The sequence below is a fragment of the Balaenoptera physalus genome (assembly GCF_965194825.1).
Source record: "Balaenoptera physalus genome assembly, chromosome: 6".
Classification (NCBI taxonomy): domain Eukaryota; kingdom Metazoa; phylum Chordata; class Mammalia; order Artiodactyla; family Balaenopteridae; genus Balaenoptera; species Balaenoptera physalus.
In genome coordinates this window covers 120,261,067-120,287,044 of record NC_138885.1, presented here as the reverse complement: position 1 = coordinate 120,287,044, position 25,978 = coordinate 120,261,067, and the positions used below count along the sequence as shown (strand labels likewise).

At 53.3% G+C, this 25,978-nt stretch overlaps 3 protein-coding genes across 19 annotated transcripts; 2 read left to right on the top strand and 1 right to left on the bottom strand.

Annotated features, from left to right (window-relative positions):
* The first annotated feature begins 93 nt into the window (after window positions 1–93).
* ATG9A (autophagy related 9A) lies at window positions 94–9,715 on the top strand. Of its 11 annotated transcripts, XM_082466569.1 has the most exons (17): window positions 151–278; window positions 556–624; window positions 1,265–1,322; window positions 1,740–1,871; window positions 1,993–2,036; window positions 2,882–2,946; window positions 3,745–3,906; window positions 4,098–4,239; window positions 4,489–5,237; window positions 5,318–5,471; window positions 5,577–5,756; window positions 6,150–6,398; window positions 6,600–6,778; window positions 6,880–6,997; window positions 7,790–8,012; window positions 8,210–8,355; window positions 8,642–9,715. In XM_082466569.1, exons 4-17 carry the CDS (start codon window positions 1,769–1,771, stop codon window positions 8,645–8,647), a joined length of 2,520 nt encoding a protein of 839 aa, XP_082322695.1. In that variant the 5' UTR covers window positions 151–278; window positions 556–624; window positions 1,265–1,322; window positions 1,740–1,768; the 3' UTR covers window positions 8,648–9,715. The 11 variants fall into 11 exon arrangements, with proteins under 11 accessions (XP_082322698.1, XP_082322691.1, XP_082322701.1 ...); XM_082466572.1 differs by lacking the exon at window positions 556–624 and having other exon boundaries at window positions 94–204; XM_082466565.1 differs by lacking the exon at window positions 556–624 and having other exon boundaries at window positions 118–278.
* A 393-nt stretch (window positions 9,716–10,108) lies between these two features.
* ABCB6 (ATP binding cassette subfamily B member 6 (LAN blood group)) lies at window positions 10,109–17,370 on the top strand. The gene is made up of 19 exons (XM_082466564.1): window positions 10,109–10,942; window positions 11,267–11,404; window positions 11,664–11,850; window positions 12,046–12,147; window positions 12,315–12,498; window positions 13,111–13,232; window positions 13,757–13,866; window positions 14,049–14,114; window positions 14,287–14,412; window positions 14,569–14,645; window positions 14,734–14,797; window positions 14,909–14,994; window positions 15,207–15,264; window positions 15,482–15,586; window positions 16,012–16,186; window positions 16,330–16,442; window positions 16,684–16,778; window positions 16,850–16,918; window positions 17,108–17,370. The coding sequence occupies exons 1-19, from the start codon at window positions 10,394–10,396 to the stop codon at window positions 17,214–17,216; spliced, it is 2,535 nt and encodes an 844-aa protein (XP_082322690.1). The 5' UTR covers window positions 10,109–10,393; the 3' UTR covers window positions 17,217–17,370.
* A 120-nt stretch (window positions 17,371–17,490) lies between these two features.
* ZFAND2B (zinc finger AN1-type containing 2B) lies at window positions 17,491–20,492 on the bottom strand. Of its 7 annotated transcripts, none has more exons than XM_082466651.1 (10): window positions 20,370–20,492; window positions 20,173–20,248; window positions 19,789–19,883; window positions 19,430–19,561; window positions 19,150–19,301; window positions 18,802–18,897; window positions 18,666–18,726; window positions 18,513–18,580; window positions 18,107–18,179; window positions 17,491–17,886 (listed from the first exon to the last, which is right to left on the bottom strand). In XM_082466651.1, the coding sequence occupies exons 2-10, from the start codon at window positions 20,225–20,227 to the stop codon at window positions 17,842–17,844; spliced, it is 777 nt and encodes a 258-aa protein (XP_082322777.1). In that variant the 5' UTR covers window positions 20,228–20,248; window positions 20,370–20,492; the 3' UTR covers window positions 17,491–17,841. The 7 variants fall into 7 exon arrangements, with proteins under 7 accessions (XP_082322777.1, XP_082322773.1, XP_082322771.1 ...); XM_082466647.1 differs by having other exon boundaries at window positions 17,491–17,782; window positions 20,370–20,474; XM_082466645.1 differs by having other exon boundaries at window positions 20,173–20,245; window positions 20,370–20,447.
* Window positions 20,493–25,978: the final 5,486 nt, after the last annotated feature.

The window sequence follows — 25,978 nt, the reverse complement described above, 5'->3', positions numbered from 1 at the left end:
CCCCTGACTTCCAAGGCCCGCCTCTAGCCTTTAGTCCCGCCCTAGACGCCGAGATTGGCCGTCGTGTCTCCACCCACCATGTTCATTGGTCAGGCTAACTGCGGGTGACAGTGAGTGGCAGACGCCGGGCCTACTGCTCCGGGTTGGGCTGAGCCCAGTGGAGCCGACGGAGCCCCTGGAATCACCCGGGTCGCCGTCCCTGAGGTGAAAGGCAAGACCGGATACCGAAATCTCACGGCCCGGGTCGGGCCTGGCCAGGGGTGCCCTCGGAGCCCTAAGTGAGCTCGCGGCGAGTAACCGGGGAAGGGGCGCCGCGGGCGGGGCGGGGGCGCGCAGCCGGAATGTTTTGATAGCGGGGGCGCGCGGACTGGGGCGCGCGCGAGCGACGGGGCCGCGCACAGGGTTGTCCGCTGTTGGGAGCCGAGCCCTTTGCCGGTGGCCGGGCGATCTGGGGGCGCGCTGGGCTCGGGTCGTGGCAGCTGGGTGTAGGGAGGCAACCCAGCCCACCTGCGGGTATCGGCTGTCGGACTGGATCGATTCCTCCAACGTTCGCAGGAACCCCTGAGCCCAGGCCCGGCTGGCAGGGGCTCTATGGGCCCTGGGTCTACACTGACCCAGTAAGTGGTGAGTTCCCTGAGGGCTTGGTCAGCTTAGGACCCAGGGTTCTCACTAACCCAGGGAATCCCACCGGGGCCTGGCTGGGCAGGGCTCCACAGCCTCGGGGTCTGCACTGACTGGTTGAGTGCCACCTATATCATGCCTGGCTCCAGGACCAAGGCAACCCACAGTTCACCCAGGATCTGGGTCTACACCGACCCAATCAGTATATCCCATCCAGGAACTTTGCCTGCCTGCTGGGCCTTTAGGGCTAGGGAAGCAAGGGAAGGAGTTGACCAGAAAGGTCCTCTTTAGAAAAAGACTCTCTTCTTGGCTTTTGGGTTTGGGGCTTTGTGGACCCTGAACGGTCCATCTAATTTCTGAGGCTGAAGTGGGGCCATGGAGAAACAGTCCAGCCCTGTACAGACTCAGTCTCCACAGGTTCATTAAGCCACTTCTTGGGACCCTAGAGTTGAATGAGTGGCCGTGTATAATACAACCAGAGGAAGTACGCATAGCCCTAGGCTGGAAGGGTGCCTCTTTCCTACTGCAGCCTCCCTGCCCCTTGCTTGGCCGCCCCTGAGTGTGGGGCATGGGGGGATGGTAGGGTTGGGTTTATTTCTGTTCCCACTCCCCACTCTCCGGGGCCTTACACCTTCTCCTCCAGCAGCTGCAGAGCCAGGGCATCGAGGGCTGGAGTGGAGCAGACACTGCCCATGGAGCTGGTAGGGCCATGTGCTTATCTCAAACCTCTGTTTACAAAGTGCTTCCAAACTGCTAGTCTCTTGGGAGACCAAGGTTTCTCTAGGAGGGGTGGGGGAGGACGCCTTCTCTCCAGTGAATAGAAGATGAAGCAGACCCCGCACAGGGCCAGAAGCTGCCTTCAGGCCAGCAAGGCCTCGGTAGACACTCAATAAAGGCTCTGGGAATGACTGACCTCATTGGTCAGTGAGGGCCTCCCAAGCCCTGAGCTTGCTGCTCTCCTTGGGTTACTGCTCTTTCTCTGCCTTTGATCCAAGAAGACTGGTAGTGGAGACCAAGCCCAGGATTCCTTCTCACTCATTTCTGGTGTAGTAGGCACGGGAGAAGATGAACAGCACCAGGGGTCTGAACCTGGGTCTCTCCTTCCTCATTACCCCCAGGTGGACAAGGTGGACAGGGGGCGGTGGTGATGGCGCAGTTTGACACTGAATACCAGCGCCTAGAGGCCTCCTACAGCGATTCACCCCCCGGGGAGGAGGACCTGTTGGTGCATGTCCCTGAGGGGAGCAAGTGTGAGTTCTTGGACATGACGGCCAGAGCTGGGGCTTGGGGGGAGAATTGGTGGAGGATCACTGAGGGAGCAGGGGCTTCCACTTCTTCAGGGCTCTGACATCTCTGCTCCTGTACCCACAGCACCTTGGCACCACATCGAAAACCTTGACCTCTTCTTCTCTCGAATATCCTTTGTGTCTCTGTGTTGGAGCTCTGGGACCGTTAGCCCCTCTCTAAGCCAGGCCCCTGATGAGAAGTCGGTGTGGGTTTGGCTCTAATCCTTTTCAGGCACCTTGAGCCTGAAAGAGGCTAGAGAAATAATGATCATTATAAATAATGATACCTCACATTTATCAAGAGCTACGTGCCTTGCGTTTTGTAGTGTTAGTTTATAAGGAACCTCTCTCTCTAAGGGTGATTCTCCTTTTTGATGGTATGCTAATAACCATAATAATTAATGTCATTTGACTTATTCTGTGTCAGTTCTGTGTTAAATACTTTATATGCACTATCTCAGACCTAATAATCCTATGAGGCAGGTGCTATTATTCCCAACACACCACTACAGACAAAAGCTTAGAGAGGTTAAGTAACTTGGCCAAAGTCACACAGCTTGAAAGTCATGGAGCCAGGACTTCAGCTCAGGTATGTGACACCAAAGTCTGTACTTTTTTTTTTTAATTTTTTTTATGCTGTGTTGGGTCTTCATTTCTGCGTGGGCTTTCTCTAGTTGTGGCAACCAGGGGCTACTCTTTGTTGCGGTGCACGTACTTCTCATTGTGGTGGCTTCTCTTGTTGTGGAGCACGGGCTCTAGGAGCGTGGGCTTCAGTAGTTGTGGCTCACGGGCTCTAGAGTGCAGGCTCAGTAGTTGTGGCGCATGGGCTTAGTTCCATGTGGGATCTTCCCGGACCAGGGATCGAACTCATGTCCCCTGCATTGGCAGGCAGATTCTTAACCACTGCGCCACCAGGGAAGTCCCTGTGCTCTTAATTGCTGTCTATACAGACCACTTTTTCTTAACAATTACACGTTTATAATCTACACCAGAAGAATGGCTTCACTTGTATGCTCATCGGGGAGATCTTTGAGCTCATGTAAGTATAAGAAGGGATGGACGATGTGGCGAAGGAATACATTTCAGTGTTTCCTCTCTTTGAGCTCAACGCCTGGCCCAAACCGCCAATGCAAGTCAGTCCTAGGCTCAAAACTCTGCAAACATTTATAGTTTAAGGACTGGGTGTGACACCATTTTACAGCCTTATCTTTTTAAATCTCGCTTATAAGGAAAGCTTTCCAAGTCCTATCTCTTCCACAAAGAGAAGTCAGACTTGATCATTTCATCAGAGCTCTAGTGGAATGGGCATGGTTCAGGCAGGAGGTGTCAGAGATGCCAGCCACTTACTTGAGAAAAATGTCTCTGTTCTGCCCTGGTTGCACCTTAGGCCTGCTGCTGAGTAGAGAGCCTGCTAGGAGGAAGGAGCCATATGGCTTTGCCAAATGTCAAGGGGTTGGGAAACCTTCCCTCCGTAAGCAAAGAGTTCAGATCCGCAAAGGGCTTCTAACTACCATCTCAAAAGGAAATCAGGTACTGGGGACCACAGACCACAATTTAAGACCTTTGAAAGAGTCCAGCGAGTGGCGGCAGAGATTACTATGAGGTAGAAAAGCAGGCTGATTCTGTGGTGCCTGAAGCTAAGAGCAAAAAATAAGAGCTGGCTTGGGTCTCCTGGGGCCAAGCAGTAGAGAGAGCCCACAGGGAGTTCTCCAGCCCATTTCCCCAGAAGCTGCTCCCTAATCTTGGTCTGGGGCTTCCAGACTCTTCCTTTTTCCCATGTTATTTCACTGGTATCTCTCTGACTCTCGGACTGTGCCCTCTCTTCCCAACTCCCCAGGCAGTTCCTCTTTGTGGTTGCCTTCACCACCTTCCTGGTCAGCTGTGTGGACTACGACATCCTATTTGCCAACAAGATGGTGAACCACAGTCTTCACCCTACCGAGCCTGTCAAGGTTACTCTGCCAGATGCCTTTCTGCCTGCCCAAGTCTGTAGTGCCAGGTAAGTGCTGCAGTTCAGAGGGCACCAGAGCCTGTTGTTCAGCTAGCAGGTGGGGAGTGGAGTGGAGTGTGAGGCAGTAACATTCCCCAGAACACAGGCTCAGGCTCAGCCTCTCCAAATCCTTCAGGACAGCAGCATGTCTGCCAAGGCTCCTCAAGGGCCACTCCTCCTCCCCTTCTTTTCCCCACCAGGATTCAGGAAAATGGCTCCCTTATCACCATCCTCGTCATTGCTGGTGTCTTCTGGGTTCACCGGCTCATCAAGTTCATCTATAACATTTGCTGCTACTGGGAGATCCACTCCTTCTACCTGCATGCTCTGCGCATCCCCATGGTGAGACTGGGAAGTTGGGCAGTTACAACCACAGGCCAGGACGTCTTCTGCAGCTTGGGAAGTGGGGGGGGGGGGGGGGGGGGCGGTTGTATTCCCGGGCATCGGGCAGCCTCACCTGTCCTTGGCAGATCAAGGAGCATCCGGTTAAAGGCTCCACTCAGAGGACCCCTGAGCCTCACAGCTCATGCAGGGCAAGGGGCCGAGGCAACAACCCCACCTTCCATCCCTCGTCTCTTCCCCACCCCATAGTCTGCACTTCCATACTGCACGTGGCAAGAAGTACAGGCCCGGATTGTGCAGACCCAGAAGGAGCACCAGATCTGCATCCACAAGCGTGAGCTAACAGAGCTGGACATCTACCACCGCATCCTCCGTTTCCAGAACTACATGGTGGCACTGGTTAACAAATCCCTCCTGCCTCTGCGCTTCCGCCTGCCCGGTCTCGGGGAGGTTGTCTTCTTCACTCGGGGCCTCAAGTACAACTTCGAGCTGATCCTCTTTTGGGGACCTGGCTCTCTGTTTCTCAATGAATGGAGCCTCAAGGCTGAGTACAAACGTGGGGGACAACGGCTTGAGCTGGCCCAGCGTCTCAGCAACCGCATCCTGTGGATTGGCATCGCCAACTTCCTGCTGTGCCCCCTCATCCTCATCTGGCAGATCCTCTATGCCTTTTTCAGTTACGCCGAGGTGCTGAAGCGGGAGCCAGGGGCCCTGGGAGCACGTTGCTGGTCGCTCTACGGCCGCTGCTACCTCCGCCACTTCAACGAGCTGGAGCACGAGCTACAGTCCCGCCTCAACCGAGGCTACAAGCCCGCATCCAAGTACATGAATTGCTTCTTGTCACCTCTGCTGACACTGCTGGCCAAGAACTGCGCCTTCTTTGCTGGCTCCATCCTGGCCGTACTTATTGCCCTCACCATCTACGACGAAGACGTGTTGGCTGTGGAACACGTCCTCACCACTGTCACGCTCCTGGGGGTCACCGTGACCGTGTGCAGGTGGGCCAGGGGAGCAGGTGAGAGCAAGCCAACTAGCATTCCCGGGGGCTTATGTCTCACCATGACCCTGATCCCACTAGGTCCTTTATTCCGGACCAGCACATGGTGTTCTGCCCTGAGCAGCTGCTCCGCGTGATCCTCGCTCACATCCACTACATGCCTGACCATTGGCAGGGTAATGCCCACCGCTCGCAGACCCGGGACGAGTTTGCCCAGCTCTTCCAGTACAAGGCAGTGAGTGGAGTTGGAGTTAGGGCCTGCTAGAGACTGGCTGATAGCCCGGTGGCGAGGTCTCGGCTCTCTCCTGCTCTCTTGTGACCCTGATCCCTTCCCTTTTAGGTGTTCATCTTGGAGGAGTTACTGAGCCCCATTGTCACACCCCTCATCCTCATCTTCTGCCTGCGCCCACGGGCCCTGGAGATTATAGACTTCTTCCGCAATTTCACCGTGGAGGTCGTTGGTGTTGGAGATACCTGCTCCTTCGCTCAGATGGACGTTCGCCAGCATGGGCACCCCCAGGTATTAGGAAAGGAAGGAGGCAGTTGGCCAGAGGTGATGCTGGCATATACAGTCTTTGGGCAAACTGCAAAAAGGCACCCTTCTGAGCCAACAGAAGGCAGCCCTGCCTTGGGGCAACCCTGTACCAGGGCACACACTGCTTTGTAAACAGGAGCCTGGGCTTGATTATAGCCTTAAACTTGCACCCTTGGCCAAGCTCCCCGAAAGGCACAAACCAAGCAGCTAGCCCGGCATGTGGCCACTCATGGGGTGGGCACCAGGGCCCCTGGACAAGATACAACAGTGCATTGTGGTCTCTGTCCTCCAGGGGCAAGGCCTCCCCACTAGCAGGAAAGGTACAAAAAGGGTTCCTGTAAGGGGACAGTCCTGTTCACTGCAGCCTCCCTTGTACAGTGGCTATCCGGTGGGCAGACGGAGGCCTCAGTGTACCAGCAAGCCGAGGATGGGAAGACAGAGTTGTCGCTCATGCACTTTGCCATCACCAACCCCGGCTGGCAGCCACCACGTGAGAGCACGGCCTTCCTAGGTTTCCTCAAGGAGCAAGTTCAGCGGGACGGAGCAGCTGCAGGCCTTGCCCAAGGGGGTCTGCTCCCGGAAAATGCCCTCTTTACGTCCATCCAGTCCTTACAATCTGAGTCTGAGGTGCGTTCCTAGGGACTGGGAGATGACAGGAAGAGTGGACTCCAGGAGCTGGGACATGGGACATGCGCATGGGGCGGAAGGGCCTACCGGGTCAGTTTCCTTCTGTCCAGTCTGTGCCACTGGGTCCTAATGTGCAGAATACTGGGGGACCCAGAGGCCTCCCTATGCCCTGAGAATTCTACCCACCCTTTTCTTTCATAGCCACTGAGCCTTATTGCAAATGTGGTAGCTGGCTCATCCTGCCGGGGCCCCCCACTGCCCAGAGACCTGCAGGGCTCCAGGCACAGGGCTGAAGTCGCCTCTGCCCTGCGCTCCTTCTCCCCTCTGCAGCCTGGTCAGGCTCCCACAGGCCGGGCTCCCAGCACCATGACAGGCTCTGGGTGAGTAGAGGTGGGCCATGAGAGGAGGGCATGGCAGTAGCCCCCAGCAATTTGTGTGGGTCTCAGAAATGTTGATGACTGCTGTCTGTGCTGGGGGGCAGGGTGGATGCCAGGACAGCCAGCTCCGGGAGCAGTGTGTGGGAAGGACAGCTGCAGAGCCTGGTGCTGTCGGAATATGCATCCACTGAGATGAGCCTGCATGCCCTCTATATGCACCAGGTGAGTGGGCTGGAAGGGGCAGGGTCGTAGAACCAAGGTGGCAGCTGAAAACAGAATAGAGGGTTTTAGATGTGAAGCAAGACCTGGGTTCAAATCTCTTCTCTGCCATTTACCTGCTCTGCAACCTCCATTCCCACATATATCCTCTTCCTATCCTTTTTAGCCTAGCTTACTTTCACCCAGGGCTTTTCCGCACTTGTGGTTTCCCCTGCCAAGAATCTACTTCCCTGACATATCCACAGGGCTCCCTCCTTCTCATTCAAGTGTGCTCTTTTCTTTCCCCATGAGACCACCTCTGGCCACCCTGAGTAAAAAACTCCCTTGCCTTCCTTCCTGAACCTTCCTGTTCTGTTTTTCTCTCCACAGCATTTAGCACCATGTGACACTGTATTTTTCCCTTATTTATTTGTTTATTATCTATCCTTCCCCACTTCACCCAAGTATATAAACCCCACAGGAGTTGGAATTTTTGTCTATTTTGTTCACTGCTGTATCCCTAGCACCTAAAAGAGTTCCTGGCACTTAGACTCACAACCAATTTGTTCCAGAATCAAATGACTGGGGAAAATGAGAGCTATTACAATCTATGCACAGGCTTGTTCCAGGGATCTGCTGAGAATTTAACCTGTAAGATATCACGTGTACGTTACACATTATTAACACATCAGATACCCTGGGTCAGTGATTCTAGGCGAGGCAGTATAAATGGGAACTGGCCGATACCGTGGTGGAGGGTAGATATTTCAGACAGATATTCTTCTGTCCCCAACTAATGAATCCCCCACTTCTCAGCTCCACAAGCAGCAGGCCCAGGCTGAACCTGAGCGGCATGTGTGGCACCGCCGGGAGAGTGATGAGAGTGGGGAGAGTGCCCCCGAAGAGGGGGGAGAGGGTGCCCGGGGTCCCCAGCCTATCCCCCGCTCCGCCAGCTATCCCTGTGCTGCACCCCGGCCTGGAGCTCCTGAGACCACTGCCCTGCATGGGGGCTTCCAGAGGCGCTACGGAGGCATCACAGGTATCCACTGGGAAGGACATAGAGTCTTCAGGGAAGGGTGGTCCTTCTGGGGCCTCTAGGGGACGAAAGAAGTCAGAGGGACCAGACCCAAGGAGACTAATCCCTCCCCCGCACCTCCACCTACCCCAAAAAGCCCCAGAACCCTTCTCCTCGTTCCTGTTTGTGTTCATTCTAAGAGTATTTACTTGTATCTTTAGATCCTGGAACAGTGCCCCGGGCTCCCTCTCACTTCTCTCGGCTGCCCCTTGGAGGATGGGCTGAAGATGGGCAGTCAGCATCAAGGCACCCAGAGCCCGTGCCTGAAGAGGGCTCAGAGGATGAGCTTCCCCCTCAGGTGCACAAGGTAAGGGCTTCAAGACCCAAAAACAACTGCCAGAAGCAGTAACTTCCAGGCTGAGGTCAAAGCTTCTCATGTGAAGGGAGGTGGGCCTCTCGGGCAGAGATACTGCAACTTCCCCACCAAAGTACACTTCCTTTTCTTCCCTCACCTGCTGTGAAATCCAGGACTTGATTTTTCCTTTGCTTACCTCCTCAAGAATCAAGTTTTCCGTTTCCTTTATCTCCAGGCTTCTGCTGTGTAAGCAGATAGCTGAAGACTATCTCCATTACCAACCCTTTTCTCTCCACAGGTATAGACGAGGCTGAGGAGGGTCCCTATGCCCCAGGATGGAGGCCACCGTTGCCCTGCCATCCCATCCGCCTGCCATGGAGGGCTCCTCTGAGTGTTGCCTGGCCCCACGTGTGTGGTGTTTGTGTGTCTGTGCCTGGCCAAGGAAGGTGCCAATGCTGGGCTCGCCACAGCCCCAGGAGAGCGATTGGGGGCCTAGGAACCAGGGCACACAGGACTCTAGCCTCAGCCCCAGGAGACCCCTTGGCTCAGAGTGTGGTGCTAGAAACTGGTCCCCAGCCCAGCCCCAGTACTGCCACCTTTGCACCCACCCCTGCAAGTCTCCAGAGGACTGCCCACCACAGAAGCTGCCAAGCAGGGAGAACCTGTGCCAACTGTGGAGTGGGGAGGTGGGGCCTGGACCCTCAACCTCTGTAGCCTCCCTCCCCGCACCCTGAACCGATGAGCAGCTCAGGCTGTGGCCCTTACCTCACCCCCAGTTCTCTCCCAGTGCTGCAGCCTGCTCACCTCTCCACTGCTTCCTGCACATCACTGGCATGTGTGCCACTTGCTCCTGTTCTGTTCGCTTGTTCCCCTTCTGTTCAGCTTTTGCTTTGTCTTGGTGTGGCGGCTTTAGCTCCTAGCTCCCCTCATGCTATCTTTTGACACTACGAAGGAAGTTTCTAAATTGCAGGAGCAGGATGGAAATTCTTTGCTGTCCTCTCCAACTTTTAGGATGGGCCCCCCGGGAGACTGAGGCCTTCCTGGCCCCTATTGCTGCTTATTGTACCCCCCCACCACCTGCACATGGGATGGACAGGGCTGGAAGTGTGCCCTCGACTGGCTGTCTACCAGCAAGAGAGCTCTGGCCTGCATCCCACTGTCCCTAGAGGGGGATGGAGGGGCGACAGGACGGCTTCGCTTTGGGCTGCCGCATTGCATGCCGGGACCCAGCTCCTTCCCTCAGCCCCACCCCTCGCCCAGCTGCGGTCCGCTGCGGGTGAGCGGTGAACTACGCTGCCCGAACTTACAGCGGAGTGGGGTGGGGACCGTGTACAGCTTGACAACCCTTAATAAAGAAGGGATTTTGACCAGGTCGCGGCTTGTTGTCTCGAGTGGCCAAGGTTCTGGGGGCAAGCGGGGTGTGGGGTGTGTGTGAGCCACCCAGGTGGCTAGGGACCGGGTCGGCCCTGTGGGAAAGCTGGCCAATGCGATCGCTTGGATATACCGACCTAGTGGGCGCGCAGAGGGCAGCTTCCGATCCCTGGTTCCGTGGAGGTCAAGGACTCCGGCAGGACGTGCGGTCAGATTTCCCGCCCTGAGCACGTGACCATGCCGACTCCGCAGGTCTATTTTGCCTTCTCCAGCGTGCACCATTCCCCCGCCCCTTCGGAGACACTCGGCCAATGGGGCCCTGGGTAGGGGCTGGGAGCGGCCCTGGTGGGCGGGGCTGCTGCGGAAGAGAGCGGCTGGAGGCAGAGGCTGAACATTCCTGTGGACCTCGACTTGGCCGGAGGGTCCCCGGCCGCGAGCTAGGGGCTGACGGCGGAGACGGCGTACGTGCCCGGCGTGAGTGCGTGGCGGCGGCGCGTGCGCGAAGCGAGTGGGTGGTGTGGCCAGGTCCACGTTCGTCCCTGCCCCGCGACCCCCGCGGCTTAGCGCCCCGAGGCTCCATGACCCGAGATACCCGAGATTCCGCGCCCCGCCCCGAGCGGCCGGTCCAGTTCTCCCGTTCCTCAGTCCCCTCAGCCTCGGCCGGCGGCCACGCATTGCCATGGTGACTGTGGGCAACTACTGTGAGGCCGAAGGACCCGCGGGTCCGGTCTGGGCGAAGGGTGGCCTCAGCCCCTGCTTCTTCTTCACACTTGTACCCTCGACGCTGATGGGCCTGGGGGCTCTGGCCTTGGTGCCGGTTCTTCCCTGCAAACGTCCGGAGCGGCCAGGTGGCGCTGACGCGGTGTCTTGGGCGGCCGGCCCTCGCGTAGCTCCCTACGTGCTGCAGCTGCTTCTGGCCACACTTCAGGTGGCGCTGCCCCTAGCCGGCCTGGTTGGCCGGGTGGGCACTGCCCAGGGTGCCCCACTGCCAGGCTACCTATTGCTGGCTTCTGTATTGGGGACTGTGGCCAGTGCCTGTGGCCTGGGGCTGCTTGTGGTGGAACGGAGCCAGGCACGGCAGAAGCTAGCAATGGGCGTCTGGATCAAGTTCACGCACAGCCCGGGTCTCCTGCTCCTCTGGACTGTGGCTTTTGCAGCCGAGAACTTGGCCCTCGTGTCTTGGAACAGCCCACAGTGGTGGTGGGCAAGGGCGAACTTGAGCCAGCAGGTGAGTGACCTCGTGGGGGGAGGGGAAGCGTGGGTAGCGGGCGCTGGGAAGAAAGATGGCATGTCTGGTCACACTGGCTCCGTGCTTTCGAATGCCTCTAAGAAAGGGAAGAAAGGAGGGGCCAGCGCTGCTGGGAGCTGATAGCCAGCTGGTGGGGAGTGGCTGTGCTGAGTCACTGTGGATTTTTTTTTAAAGCCTATTAGATGCTGGACCCCTGAGGAGGACCTGGGTGTGTGCCTTACCCCAGTCCCCAGATGTGTTGTAAGTAGTAACAATGGGATTCTGGCCTTCGTTGATAGTCTCCCCACATATGTTTAATTCTAGGTTCAGTTTAGCCTGTGGGTGCTGCGGTATGTGGTCTCTGGAGGGCTTTTTGTCCTGGGGCTCTGGGCCCCTGGACTTCGTCCCCAGTCTTACACCTTGCGGGTCAGTGAAGAGGATCAAGATGTAGACAGGAGCCAGGTACACCTCAGTTTCTGAAACTTCGGATCTATCTTAATTCCATTCTCTGTCATCATTTCTTCCCACCATAAAAACCCATTTCTTTCCTGAATCTCAGTTTGTGCCCTGTTAGCTTTTCTGACCCCATCAGGGATTGCTTGTTGGTCTGTTACCGTTACCGGGGAGCTGTAATCCCATACATTTTCCCTAGGGGGTTTCTGGCTAGTGCACTTCATTTTGATTTCTGAGCTTCCCTCTCCTATGCGTTTCACCATCCTAGGTTCAGTCAACAGAGGAGCCACCACGGTCTACCTGGCAAGACCTTGGCAGGAAACTCCGCCTACTGAGTGGCTACCTGTGGCCTCGGGGGAGTCCAGCTCTGCAGTTTGTTGTGCTCATCTGCCTGGGGCTCATGGGGCTGGACCGGGGACTGAACGTGTTGGTCCCCATCTTCTATAGGGACATAGGTGAGGGGGAGAAGGGTTGTCAGCTCAGCACTCTGGTCTTTCATTGGCCTGGTTGGTGCAGGGGACTAGCCTAGGGAAATGGGACAGAGTTGGGAGCTGGGTGGTCAGAAAGAGGCTGTGGCTGATTCCTGGGGCAGTTTCTCCTGAAGAGGGTTTCAGGGTCCATAAGTGGGCTCGGACTCTTTTTCTCCATAGTGAACTTGCTGACCCAGAAGGCACCTTGGAGCTCCTTGGTCTGGACTGTCATCATCTATGTCTTCCTCAAGTTCCTCCAGGGGGGTGGCACCGGCAGTACAGGTATGAGGGACTCTGCTCTCACCTTGGTTGGTATTGGCCCCTCTCCCTTCTCCCACAGGCGTCCCTCCCCCAGGCCCCTTGGTGCTCTCAGACCTTTTACATCTTGCTGCTGCGATGACGTCATTAGGCTTCTCAGCCCTACCAAGGCCTCCCCTGGCTTCCCCCAGGCTTCGTGAGCAACCTGCGCACGTTCCTATGGATCCGGGTGCAGCAGTTCACCTCGCGGCAGGTGGAGCTGCGCCTCTTCTCCCACCTGCACGAGCTCTCGCTGCACTGGCACCTGGGGCGCCGCACGGGGGAGGTGCTGCGGATCGTGGACCGGGGCACATCCAGTGTCACGGGGCTGCTCAGGTGCCAAGCCAATGGAAAGGAAGTGTGGGAGGGCGGGTCTGGAGAAGCAGGGGTGGCGGGGCTGTCAGGAGAACTGAGCCAGCTTGAGGAGCTGCTCCTCTGTTCTCTTTTTTTTTTTTAAATTGTAAAATTAATGTACACGTGCTCTCGTAATAATTCAAATAAGGAAGACAGAGAGCAAATCTCTTTTGAATTCCGCTCACTTCTCCAGAGGTTCTCACTCCGTTCAGTATGTTGAGTTCTGCTTTTTTTTCCGTTTTTTTACATATATACATGCAGACTCACAGAATTAATGTGGTATCGTGGAGGTTTTTCCTAAAATGAATGGTGTCATGACGTAGATGTTATTCTCAGAATGGCCTTATTATCAAACTGTTAGGGAGATGTGTTTTAACCCACACATGAAGATCTTCCTCATTCATTATAATTGATCCAGAGCATTCTATAATTTGGGCATTCTATGGCTTATTTCGCCATCTCCCTCTTAAGGGGCAATTCGGTTGATTCCAGTCTGTTGCTGTTGAAAACAAAACATTACGCTGAAACCCCCTAGGGAGAGTTGCTGGCTCCGAGCCCTTAAACCTTTCTTCGTTGCTTGACTTTACCTCCTAGCTACCTGGTGTTCAACATCATCCCCACGCTGGCCGACATCATCATTGGCATCATCTACTTCAGCATGTTCTTCAATGCCTGGTTTGGCCTCATTGTGTTCCTGTGCATGAGTCTTTACCTCGGTGAGTGCTGCTTGGTGAAACCACCTCCCTGAACTATCCACGGACTCCCTTGGGCATGAGCCCTGCCCCCGCCTCAGGTGACCCAGCTTTGGGAGGCTGTAGATCAGTGGACCCGCATAGCCTCCTGCTGCTCCCCAATGTGACGGGTGAGCCTCCTCTGCTGAGGGAACCTCAGCTCACCCTGGGTGGAGGGAGGGCTGGGGAAGGGCATCCTGGTCACATTAGATGCCCGCTTTGGATGCGAGTCAAGGACGAACCTCATTTTTGTAACAGGATGCAGCTTGCGTTCATTTGTTCACCACAACCGTTTTCACACAGGCTTTATGCAGCCTGCAATGAGGTCTTGGACACAGCCCCTTCCCTCAGGGAGCTTAAGACTCCCTCCCCTTTGGAATCTGGGTCCCTGGGCTGTAGCACAGGGTTAGTGCACATGTGACCGGCAGCAGACATGCACATGGTCTCCGCTGCTGGGAGTGATGTCTTGCTCTCTTCTTCTCCCTCTCCCTCCTCCTGTCACTCTCTAGCCCTGACCATTGTGGTCACTGAGTGGAGAACGAAGTTTCGACGTGCTATGAACACACAGGAGAATGCTACCCGGGCACGGGCTGTGGACTCTTTGCTAAACTTTGAGACGGTAACAGAGGCCTTGGTGGCAGTGTTGTGAGGCTCGGAGATGTGGAAGAGCATGCCTGGGACCATCGGGGCTGATAAGCAGCTGGGGGGTGCGAGGTGTGCCGTTTACAATTAGGGAGGAGGGATGGGGAATTGAGCTGAAAGCTGTGGCCGTGTGGAACAGCGGTGGTTTGAATTCATCAGGTGAAGTATTACAATGCGGAGAGTTATGAAGTGGAACGCTATCGCGAGGCCATCATCAAATATCAGGTGAGGATGCTACTCTGAGGCCGACTGAGAGCAACAGCCTGGCCTTGTGGAATTGCCAGGACAGAGAGGAGTAAAATTTGGGCTGTGAGGTTGAAGGTGCCCAGGGCCAGGTTGGGATTTGGTGACTGTCAGCATGTATGTGATATTCCTTCCTCTCATGTCGTGGCCCCAGGGTTTGGAGTGGAAGTCAAGTGCTTCACTGGTTTTACTAAATCAGACCCAGAACCTGGTGATTGGACTTGGGCTCCTCTCTGGCTCCCTGCTTTGTGCATATTTTGTCAGTGAGCAGAAGCTACAGGTGAGGGAATTGTGCTGGGCCTGGGGATGAGGGGACCGGGGTCTTTGTTTAGGCCACCAGGTTCCTGGGTGGGAAGCAGGCAGGGTGATAGCCAGTGGGCAGGGTGAGAGCCCGCAGGCCTCCTGTGACTCTGTCCTCTTCCCTTGATGTCCACAGGTTGGGGACTTTGTGCTGTTTGGCACTTACATCATCCAGCTGTACATGCCCCTCAACTGGTTTGGCACCTACTACAGGTAACCTGACCCTGGCCCTCACCTGTTCAGGGTGCACTGTTACTTCTCCAGCTCCTCAGAGGAGCTCCAGCCAGCATTCTTCTTGCAGGATGATCCAGACCAACTTCATTGACATGGAGAACATGTTTGACCTGCTAAAAGAGGAGACAGAAGTGAGTGGGGAGACAGGAGCCGGGTTTGTAGGGAGCGGGAGCCTGCGTGGTGTTTTTCGTGTCTGGAGAATACCAGGCCTGTAATGGCACACATTGGTGGCACTCTCCCAGGTGAAGGACCTTCCTGGAGCAGGGCCCCTTCACTTTCAGAGGGGCCAGATTGAGTTTGAGAATGTGCACTTCAGCTACACCGATGGGTGAGCCCCTCCCCTTTCACTGTCCCCCAGCCCCCTTTTCCGGTGTCCATTTACACACTGCCTTCCTGCCCCTCCTCCCTGCTTCTCAGCCCACCACTACCTGGGAAGAGAGCCTGAGCAAGAGAGGGGCAGGGCCCAGTAGTGGCTCTAGTGTTGGAGGGGGCCCCTGGCAGTGCAGCAGGCCTGCTGAGCATGCCCTTTCTTCTTTGCAGGCGGGAGACCCTGCAGGATGTGTCCTTCACCGTGATGCCTGGACAGACACTGGCCCTGGTGAGAGGAGACCCAGCCGGTTGGCCCACACTCCTTTTGAGCTTCCCTTATTCTAGTGCCCGTGGTAGCTTGGGACCAAGGCTGTGGAGTTAGCCCTGTCATGCCAGGTTACTGGAGTGAATGTAGCAGCCTCCATGGACATTGGTGGCCTCTTGGAGAGAAAGATTTAAAAGCCGATGGGCCTTAGAATGTTTTCCCTTTGTTTCTCATGCAACAGGTGGGCCCATCAGGAGCAGGGAAGAGCACAATTTTGCGCCTGCTGTTTCGCTTCTATGACATCAGCTCTGGCTGCATCCGAATAGATGGGCAGAACATTTCACAGGTAAGGATGCTTGGGAGAAGACTGTAATTTAGGGGCCTGTGTGTGAAAGCATGGCAGGTGCTGGGCATCCAGGGAGTAGAGGAGGAGCTGTCACCCCTGCAGAAAGTTGGGCCGGGAGACCTCAGCCTTTCTAGCAGTAGACGACCTACATAAGGAAAGTAGTCATGAGAATGAGTGGTATGGTGCTGTATGAGGCACAAAGATCTGCAGCAACCCAGGGAAGCAGGGAGAGAAAGTGTATTTTCTCTTTATCGATGGGAAAACAGACTCAGATTAAGTGATTTGCCCGCACAGCTAGGGTTTGGGGAGGTGGAGACAGGATTCTCACGCAGGGCCTCTCATCCCATGTGCTTCCCACCATCCCATCCTACCTTCCAGGCCTGGGTGGGTCTCACAGACCAGAGCATATGGTCTTTTGGCCCCAGGTGACCCAGGTCTCTCTCCGGTCTCACATTGGAGTCGTGCCCCAGGACACTGTCCTCTTCAATGACACCATTGCCAACAATATCCGCTATGGCCGCATCACAGCTGGGAACGATGAGGTGAAGGCTGCGGCTCAGGCTGCAGGCATCCATGACACCATTATGGCTTTCGCTGAAGGTGAGCCTCCCCTGCAGAGTCCCCCTCCTGCCCAGTTCAGTCCCGTTACTCCCTCTGACCTCGGTTCCACCTCTTCCTTGCCCATCTGGTCACAGAAAACAAGTTTATTACTGTGACTTGAGGGAGGTGGGCAATTTCCACAGGGTACGATACGCAGGTGGGTGAGCGAGGACTGAAGCTGAGCGGCGGGGAGAAGCAGCGTGTCGCCATCGCTCGCACCATTCTCAAGGCTCCAGACATCGTTCTGCTGGACGAGGTGAGGGCCCTGAGTGCCTTCTCCCCTCCTTCCTCCCCAACCTGTGCCCCAGCCATTCCTGCTGGGCACTGTCTCCATCTAGGAGAGCCAGCACAAATCCATGTTTCACAGAAACACCTTGCAGTTTTAAAGTGCAAAACAAGGTTCTTTTTGATTCCTGAGGCTTTGGCCAGCAGCTTGCATCCTCCTCCCACTGGGGATTTCGGTGGCAGGGGCAGTTTTACCCAGTCCCTCTCTGTAGGCAACATCCGCGCTGGATACACCTAATGAGAGGGCCATCCAGGCTTCTCTGGCCAAAGTCTGCGCCAACCGCACCACCATCGTGGTGGCACACAGGTACGGGACGGGCAGCAGGCAGCGGGACCCACACTGGTGGTGTGGTAGGTGACTGATCTCTGACCTCTCAGGCTCTCCACTGTGGTTAGTGCTGACCAGATCCTCGTCATCAAGGATGGCTGCATTGTGGAGAGAGGACGGTAAGGGACACAGCAGGATGAATAGGGAAGGGCCTCTGAATTGAGGGCCCCAGGAAAAGGTTGTGGAATCCCAGGGCTTTCTGGAAGGATCTCCCTCACCAGTTCCCTGTCATATCATAGACTAGTGGCAAGGACTCTTGGGGTAAAAGTGATAGTTGGCTGGGACTTATGTTTTTCTCCTTGCCCCAGGCACGAGGCTCTGTTGTCCCGAGGCGGGGTGTATGCTGACATGTGGCAGTTGCAGCAGCAGGGACAAGAAGTCTCTGAAGACACCAAGCCCCAGACTAAGGCATGGTGACAAAAGTATCCTTCCCTCCCAAAGGATAACTGAGGGAAATAACACTGTATCCCTCTTCCCTGCCATATTTCATCCTGGTCTTGGTGCTAGCTATAGTGAAGGAAAGGGGCCTTTCAAAAAAGCACTTTTGTGGGAAATAAAAGTGTGGACTGTGCTGGGATCACTGTGACTTTCTGGTGTGGGGGACTGCAGCGGGCCTCCACCCTTAGATCAGGTGAGCATTCTTGACAGGACTCTTCTGTTTTTGGTTGGAGAGGAGAAAGAAACACACCACTTTGGTGTCTTACTGACTGCCAAGATTCTTTATTCTTTCTAGCCCCCCCTCCCAGCCCCCTACACATGGGGGGAGCCCCAGTATACGGGGAATGTCAAGATGCTGGGGGCCATGTGGGGTCTGGCCAGGGAACAGTTCAGAGCTGTTCTCTCCCATGCAGCTGGAGAGGCCAGCAGAGCCATCTGTAGGCTCAGCTCCACAAGCTGTTTCTCCTGATGCTCCCTGAAGGCGGCCTCCACGTCACTCCTCATCTTCACTCCAGGCTGCTCCGGGCCTCCTCTCCCTGTGGACCCTAGAGATGCGAGGGCCACAGTCCTTCTCAGCTGAGCCTCCCTCCCCAAGCCCAAGGCCCTAGCACAGGTTGCAGTTGGACGGCTTCAAGCTGCGGCTCTGAGCCTGGAGCAAGGGGAGGGGAAGGAGAGGAAGACAGGATTCGACATCAAGGAAATGAGGGGGACAGTCCTCACTGCAGAGCTCAGCATGGGCTGGAGTCACATTGAAAACACACGGATAACCACCATCCCAAAACTCTACTACTCGGAAGAGCAGCCCCCAACCCCCCGTAAACTCCTTACTTCCTCCCAGCGCAGGGCCTGTCTCTACCCCGTCCTCATACCTGCCGCTGTCGGTATTCTGCCTCGCTGGCTGATAGTGCTTGTGCTAAAGCTAAGTCTTCTTCCTCCTGAGAACTGGGAGGGAGGAACAGCTTAAGCTGGATGACAGAATGTAAAATGTGAGCATCTCATCTGTTAGGCATCACTGTGCTGAGCACTTCTGAGTATTATCTCAATTTTCATAGGTAGGGTTCTATAAGGTATTAGTTCTGTCCCCATTTTATAGAGGGCATTAAGACTCTAATGGGTTAAAGAACTTGTCAAAGGTCATATACTGTAGTTCAAAAGCTTAATTTTGAGCCCAAGTTCCTAACAGTTATCCTGCATTGGATGAGAGTGGTCCCACCTACCTCCCTCCAAACTGAGCCCTTGCCCACGTCCCACCCTCTTTCACCAGAGAGAAGGTACCTTGGGACCTGGGGTTTGGCCTCTGCCAGGGACAGTTCCAGGGCTCGTTGCAGAGCCTCATCCTCACTCTGCAAAAGGAAAAATAAGACCAGCTGCCTTGGACTTTACTCTCTGTGGGTTTGCTTCTGTCCATCTGACCTCTGCCCAACTCACCAAGCCATTTTGCAAAGCAATCACTGGAGAGGCTGTCCGAGATGGAGACTGAGTTGTGGCTCTATGGCAGACATTCAAGAGGCTGAGGTCAGAGATGTGAAGGGAAAAAAAGAAGAGGAGAAACAGGCAGGCCTACCTGCTGGCAGAGGTAGATGAAGGCAAGGTCTGGTTTGGGCTGGGGATGGTCTTTGTAGAAGAAGCTAGGCTTTGTGCTCTGGAGATGGCAGCCAGTCTGTAGGGAAGAGACACTCTTGGCATGCCTCCAGGCACAGTCAGCTTGCATGTTCCTCCCTGGCCTGACCAAGGAAGTCTGGATGGGAACTCCTCCACAAGGTCTGGAAAACATGCACTTCAAAAGGAAATAAAAAGACTCCCTAGCCAAAGGGGACAGGTTGACGCTTCCCAACTATAATGACAGAGGTTGAGTCAGTTTCAAAAGGATGGGATGGTCCCAAAGCCAAGTAGAGGACTTGGTTGCAATTACCCTGCCCTACTTGTGGGGTGCCCCTCCCCAGAGCAATCATGGTCCAGTGGGTGACGGTGCTTGATGCAGAAGTTTCGGCCACAGTGGTCGCAGGTCAGTTTCATCATTTCCCGCTGCCGGCAGCCAGAGCGTTCACACTTATTGGTGAAGATCTGAGGTGGAGTAGGGAGGATTGTCTCTGCTGAGACTCTGATCCCCCTTCAACCCCATCCTAACAGTTGTACAGACTTCCAGGCATCTGTAGTCCCAGGTGACCACGGTTAACCCCTCCAACGCTTACCTTACGTTTTTGCTGAGCTGGATCAGAGCGGCAGTCTCCGTCAATGTGTTCCCCAACAGCACGGTCAGGGGGCTCCCCTCTGGCCACAGGGACAGGCACATTACAGAGTGGGCATACAGGTACCTGGATATCCTACAGTCAGGGAGCAGGGGTCGGTCTGTGGCCTACTCCCAAACCAGCCAAATCTCTGGTCCTGAAAGAACCTGGACATGCCCCCCATAAACGCAAAAGGAAACAATGTTCCCAGCACTGAGCCTCAGAAAGACAGTAAAAGAGAGGAAATGGGAAGCAGAGGGGTTCCAGAGATTCTGCATGCCATCCTCCATCCGCCCCCTTTCACCCTCATACCGCCCCCTCACCTTTTCGTAAGCAGATCCACAGTGATGCTGGGCGTAGGCCACGTGGTCTGCGCAAAAGATGCCCGAGCAGGCGTCGCACTTGAGCGGCAGAAAATCTGCAGGAAGTGGGTTGGACTGCAGGTCCAGGGGGACCTCGACCTCGTTCCCGCTCACTCAAGCCTTCCACTCAGGGAAACGAAAACGCCGTCGTACTCGCAGTGAACTGCACCCCTGACCTAGTCCACTATCTCCTAAGCCACGCCCCAACCTCGAGCCCCGCCCCCCTTGGGCACTTCCAGCCTGGGAGCCCACCCTTCCCGCCACTTGCAGTTCCAAGCCCGTCTCCGCCCGGCCCCGCCTCCCGCCTGCTCCGCCCCTCACCCCCTCACCCCCTCACCCCCTCACCCAAGCGCTGACAGCTCGGCTCCGAACAGTGAGCCCCAAGGTCCGGAAACTCCATCGCCGGACCGGACGGGGCCTGCTGGGAGAGGAAGCGATGCTGAGCTCCTCTAGGGTTCCCGCTCCGGGTCCAAACCGCGACCCCGCACTCTCGGGGGACTCGCTGTCCCGCCCCTTCCTCCCCCCTGCCCAGCCCGGCTTACCGGAGCGTCAGCGCCTCCCGACCCGCAGCTCCCACTCCTCCCCTGGCGCGCGCGGGCGCGCTGACGTCGTCGCGCAGGGCGGGCACGTCCCGCGCAGTCCCCGGGGGGCGGGGAAGCGTCCCGGAAGAGCCGAGCCCCGCCCCTCCTGTTGCGTTAGGCTGGGAGCTGGATGGTTTCTCTTGGGCGCGGGCCTGCCTCCACGAAGGGCGAAAGGGCCGGCGAAGGCAAGGACAGATGACATCTTGGAGGGCTGGGGTGGTTTGGGGTCTTTCACAATTGGGTCCTTCGTCCGCTTCTCACTCTACACTCTCCCACTAGCCGTTTCGTTCGCAGCCACTGCTGTACTTACTCTCCACGAGCTGACAATGTTAGGCCCCAGCACCCAGCTCAATGCCTGTGGTTTTCAGACTTCAGTGTGAATCCACATCACCTACAGAGCTGCTTTAAAATGCAGATTCCTGAGCCCCCAGGGCTTCTGATTTAGTAGGAAGTGTAGGAGAGAATTCTGACAGATTATCCATGTACTACACTTTGAAAAACACATGCCTAGAATATGCTGAATGCTTATTAAATATTTCTTGAATGAAGCTAGAGAGTCACTGGATTGATGTCCTGCTTTACCTTAGGGAGCCCCAGGTTGAGACCTTCCGTTTCAGCACATTTTGTTTCTCACATGCCTCTCTGGCCCCTCATGCGTGGGCTTGGTTGCACTCTTATTTTCCCAAAAGTTTGGGCATGGGGACAAGTAAACAGGTGAAATAAACTTAGAGTTGAACAGTGTCCTCCAAAATGGAGATAGAACCAGGCTACGGCTGGAAAGGAGGAGCTAGCCTTCTTCTCTTCTCCCTCTCCCTCTCCAACTTTTGGCTCTGTTTCCCTCTGTGTCTGCTTCTTACATCCTTACAGCTCTAAGGCTAGTGAAAATTAAAACCATTTTTTCCTGGTTCCTCAAGCAGAAGGCCTAATTTCAGCTCTGACTGGGCCTGATTGCCTTGACTTGGATTACCTGCTAAGTTCTGACCTGTGGCGCAGGGGCCAGGGTATGTGTTGTTCTGATGGGCCAGGCCTGAGTCTCATGTTTGGGGGAAGTGAGTCAGCTTCACCTAGAGTGAAAATCACCAAGCTGGCTTGGACAGTCCTTCCAGAAAACCCAAGAGAGTCCATTCAATTCCTTCCTTCAACAATATACTGAGTGTCCTCCCACATGCCTGTCACAAGATGATACGTGCGTAGACTAGGATCTACCAGGCAATACGGCAGTGCATTTCAGGTACACCCATTCTGGAGTTGACAAGTGTTATTCAAGCCAAAACCTGAAGGGTGAGTAGATGTTGGCTAGGTGAAGGCCAAGGGAGAAAGGAGTGGGGTGGAAGGAGATGATATTCCAGACAGAGGAAACAGCAAGGACAAAAACCTGGAGATAAGAGGGAACAAGATCCTTTAGATGAGCTTTTTAAAAGCTTATAGCATCGGGATCTTAGAGTGTAAGAGACAGCTTAGCAGAAGATAAAGCTGGCGAGTTAGCTGGGGTCAAATCTCAGGTCATGGAGGCCACATTAGTGTTGAGAATTTTAACATGAACATAATAGGAAACTGTAGATAGCTTTAAGCAGAAGAGTAACATGATCCAATTTGTATTTTGGGAAAGTCACTCTGGCTTCACAGTGGGGAACAGATTGGAAGAAGGGAGACTAGGTAGAAGGCTGTTGCTATAATAGAGACAAGAGATGATGGCGTGAACTAGGGATGATGCTTAGAATTAATGAAAGCTCAGTATAGAGGTTAGATATGATAGATATTTTAAAATAAATAACTTTCCAATATATCACTGAAAGAATAAAATGGTAAAAAAAAAAAAAAAAAAAAGGAAAGAAATTCTGTTCCCAGAGCAACCATAAAGTACACAGAACAAATGTGTTTTTTTTTTGCACATGCCATGCGGCTTGTGGGATCTTAGTTCCCCAACCAGGGATTGAACCCGGGCCCTCAGCAGTGAGAGCACTGAGTCCTAACCACTGGACCGCCAGGAAATTTCCTCAGAGAAAAAATTGTGACTTTATCTGTGGGAAACACCTCGACCTACCTCTATGCAAAAGTTCAGCCCAACATTCAGTGAGTGTATGGGACACCTTTGGCCAATCTTGCAGGGAAATTTTGTCAGCTCCTTCCCTCAACCCATCCTCACACCCTGGGGTAGGCCCTGGGCAGCCATGTTTCTGCAAAAGATGATTGGTCTGGGAGTGGTCATCTGACCCACACTGGGTATCTAAGTTTGTGTTTCCCAAAAGCATAACCTGAGACAAGGATTTGGGTGCAGATAATTCATGTAGGAGGTAATCCTAGCCAGAGTAAGAGAGCAGGAAGGAGGGAGACAGGGAAGGAAGGAAAACTAATAAAGTGTGTTATTGAACTGGTTACTACTGTGGTTCCCAATTCCACTGGGAGCCCTAGGAGGAAGCATGTAAAATACACCTCAGAATCGTCCTTCTAAAGAACAGGAGGCTGGGCTGACTCCTGTCTTCTGTAAGTTGGGGGTTTCTCCTGGGAGTGATAAGTCCCCCATGTCCACCTTGCACAGCCAACCCGTACAAGCTGTGTGCAAGCTGACTGAGCTACGATGGGCTTTGGGAAAAGCCCTGAGGCAGAAATACTGAAGCTGGCTCAGCTTGGAGGTGGGAAGGCATCTGGGCTCATAGGAGCTGTCCACAGCGACAGCTGAAGTCCAAGATGTGCCAAGCAGACGAGGCACAGGGCACCAGGAGCATCTGCTATATTTGGCCAATCAGATTCTTTCCTGGGAATTTGGAATCGAGGCCAAAAAAATCAGTGTTCATAAGACCATTGGATCTGTAACATACAAGCTATGGGCTTGCCATCTGCCATACTACCATACTGTCATACTGACTGAGGGACAGGAAGAGATTGTTATCTGCAATACTATGACTGATGGGACACAGCCCCATAAAAAGAGATTGATTTTGTAGCTTACACACATGGGTTTAAATCATATCATTACCTCTTTTGCCTCTTCCCAAAGTCTACACCCCCCCAACAAAACTGTGGCTTACTGCCTTTATTTCATTAGTTTCACTTTGTCCCTTTTAAGATAGTTATAAGTTATCCCATTAGATTCAAGATATTTCCCAAGGCTTTGTCAGACTCTCTTATCACACCCAGAAGTCAGGCTATTGACATGCAGGAGACTCTTGATCCGGGTATGCACCTGAGCGTCCTCTGCCATAGGGATTCAGCTTTTGGCCTAGGCCCTTCAGAAAGGACAGTTGTTGAAAAGCTTGCTATTTGTGAGTTCCAAGACTCCATATCTGTGGAATCCAGCATCAGTTCTGTCAGATTTAAACATATGAAATTGCTAATAGTTGACTTTTTTTTTTAATTTACAAAAACAGCAATTTCATATGGCTTAATCTAAGCAGCACAGGTCACAGGCAAGAACTGTTTTTCCTCTGACCTTCAATCTAATCCTCACCCTGCTGGGTTTTGGAGCCCAGATATGAAGACAAACAGGCACTGTCTGGGAGTACGGTTTAAAGTTCACACACTTAAAATCAGATGTGTCAAATGTCTATGTACCTTAGCACTTCAAACTTGCACCATTTTCTACTAACAATGTATAAGAAGAGGGTATTGGGTAGGATATAGGTTAAGCTGCCATAACAGTGACTCAGAAACAGTGGCATAAACAAGAAAGAAGTTTAATTTCTTGCTTATGTAATTATCCAGGGCTGGCTGGTATGATAGCACCTGTCGGGGACTTGGACACCTCCTATTTTGTTGCTTCACCATCATTAAGGTGTTGCCTTTGTCTACATGGTACCAAATGAGTCCTTGTTCTAGGCAGCAGAATGAGGGAGAAGAAAAAGAAGGCATCCCCTCCACCCGCCCCACCCCCGCCATTCAGTGACCTTGAATTTGCATACATCACTTCTGTGAACATTGTATAGACCAGCTATAATTGTATAAATCATTAACTTAGTCACATGATCATACCCAACTCCAGGGAAGCTGGGAAATGTAGTCTTTAGCTGGGTGGCTATGTGTCCAGATAAAATTTCAATTATTATGTCAGTGAAGGAGAACAGATATTTGGGGGACAACTAGTGTCACAAAAGGAAATAAAGGATGACTTTTATGGTATTTGGGCCGTCCTGAGCTTGAAGTAATGAAGCAGGTGGTGGGTCACTTAAAGGCACACAGCAGCCAGAATGGTGTAAGGCATGTCTCTTAGCTCAGGGGGTTGGAGGATGAGAACAACAGGACCAAGCACCACCTGGTCAGTCTTCGATTGTAGCCCACTCTACCCAATAGCCATTCCCCAGCTCCCTCCTTGAGGACAAAACTCTGATTTTAATCATCTTTTTCCAAGTAGTTTTTTTTGCATAGGTCCCTTTGCAGCTCCTAGGATGAGTCTTAAATGGTCTAAGTCAATGTTTTTCAAACTTTTTAATCATTACTCACAATAGGAAATACATTTGATAACCCAACACACACACACGCAAACACACACATACATGCCTGATACTTGACCTTATTTTTTTTTTAATTAATTTATCTATTATTTATCTTTGGCTGTGTTGGGTCTTTGTTGCTGGGCTCAGGCTTTCTTTAGTTGTGGCGAGCGGGGGCTACCCTTCCTTGCAGTGCGCGGGCTTCTCATTGCGGTGGCTTCTCTTGTTGCGGAGCACGGGCTCTAGGCGCAAGGGCTTCAGTAGTTGTGGCTCGCGGGCTCTAGAGCACAGGCTCAGTAGTTGTGGCGCACTGGCTTAGTTGCTCCGCGGCATGTGGGATCTTCATGGACCAGGGCTCGAACCTGTGTACCCTGCGTTGGCAGGTGGATTCTTAACCTCTGCGCCACCAGGGAATTGACCTTATTATTTTTGATACACTTTGATATTCTATTATATTTCATTTTTTAAAAATGCTGGTTGCCATACACTACATTGATTTCCATCCACCATCCCATTAAGGGGCTACAACCTTCAGTTTGGGAAAAAACCCAAATTCTCTAAGCCATCAAAACTTCCCCTTTGTTAAGGCATGTAAAACAATTTGTATCTGAAAGAAAAATTTATCCCAAAGTTTAAAGAAGACAAAAATGGGGAATTCTCTGGTGGTCCAGTAGTCAGGACTCTGGGCTTTCACTGCCGAGGGCCCAAATTAAGATCCCACAAGCCACGTGGCCAAAAAAATAATAATAAATTAGACCTAAAAAGATAAAGACTTTCAAAAAATAAATAAAGAAGACAAAAAATGATGATCATTCTTTTTTTAATATAATGCTAGAGTTTTCCTAATAATCCAACTTGACCTTCACCTGATACTCCTGGGAATATAACTGTTGTCACAGTATATTTGATTAACAATCCACTACTGATAAAAGCACAGAGGTTACAGTTCTGTAACATTAACCTGTAGAAATTGATAAGGTGTTGTTCTTGTATAGCCTTGAAGAAACATTAACCTAAAAGTTGTTACTTTTTAGCCCTGTGGAATGTTAATCAGTTTAGTATATAACCTAGTAATTTTTTTCATTCTGATATGTATACATTTTTTTCCTGAAAACACTCAGAGAACCAATTTTTTGTATTATC

Bases quoted from the DNA above. Each gene is read 5' to 3' on its own strand.
- ATG9A (XM_082466572.1), top strand. From the start codon at position 1,769: ATGGCGCAGTTTGACACTGAATACCAGCGCCTAGAGGCCTCCTACAGC. The intron at 1,872-1,992 runs GTGAGTTCTTGG...CTGTACCCACAG, and splicing joins TGTCCCTGAGGGGAGCAAGT to CACCTTGGCACCACATCGAA. The intron at 6,399-6,599 runs GTGCGTTCCTAG...TTTCTTTCATAG, and splicing joins CCTTACAATCTGAGTCTGAG to CCACTGAGCCTTATTGCAAA.
- ZFAND2B (XM_082466651.1), bottom strand. From the start codon at position 20,227: ATGGAGTTTCCGGACCTTGGGGCTCACTGTTCGGAGCCGAGCTGTCAG. The intron at 18,898-19,149 runs GTAATTGCAACC...TCTTCCCTACAG, and splicing joins CACCCCACAAGTAGGGCAGG to ACTGGCTGCCATCTCCAGAG. The intron at 18,581-18,665 runs GTGAGTTGGGCA...TTCCTTTTGCAG, and splicing joins TTGCTTTGCAAAATGGCTTG to AGTGAGGATGAGGCTCTGCA.
- ABCB6 (XM_082466564.1), top strand. From the start codon at position 10,394: ATGGTGACTGTGGGCAACTACTGTGAGGCCGAAGGACCCGCGGGTCCG. The intron at 15,587-16,011 runs GTAAGGATGCTT...TTTTGGCCCCAG, and splicing joins ATGGGCAGAACATTTCACAG to GTGACCCAGGTCTCTCTCCG. The intron at 16,779-16,849 runs GTACGGGACGGG...CTGACCTCTCAG, and splicing joins ACCATCGTGGTGGCACACAG to GCTCTCCACTGTGGTTAGTG.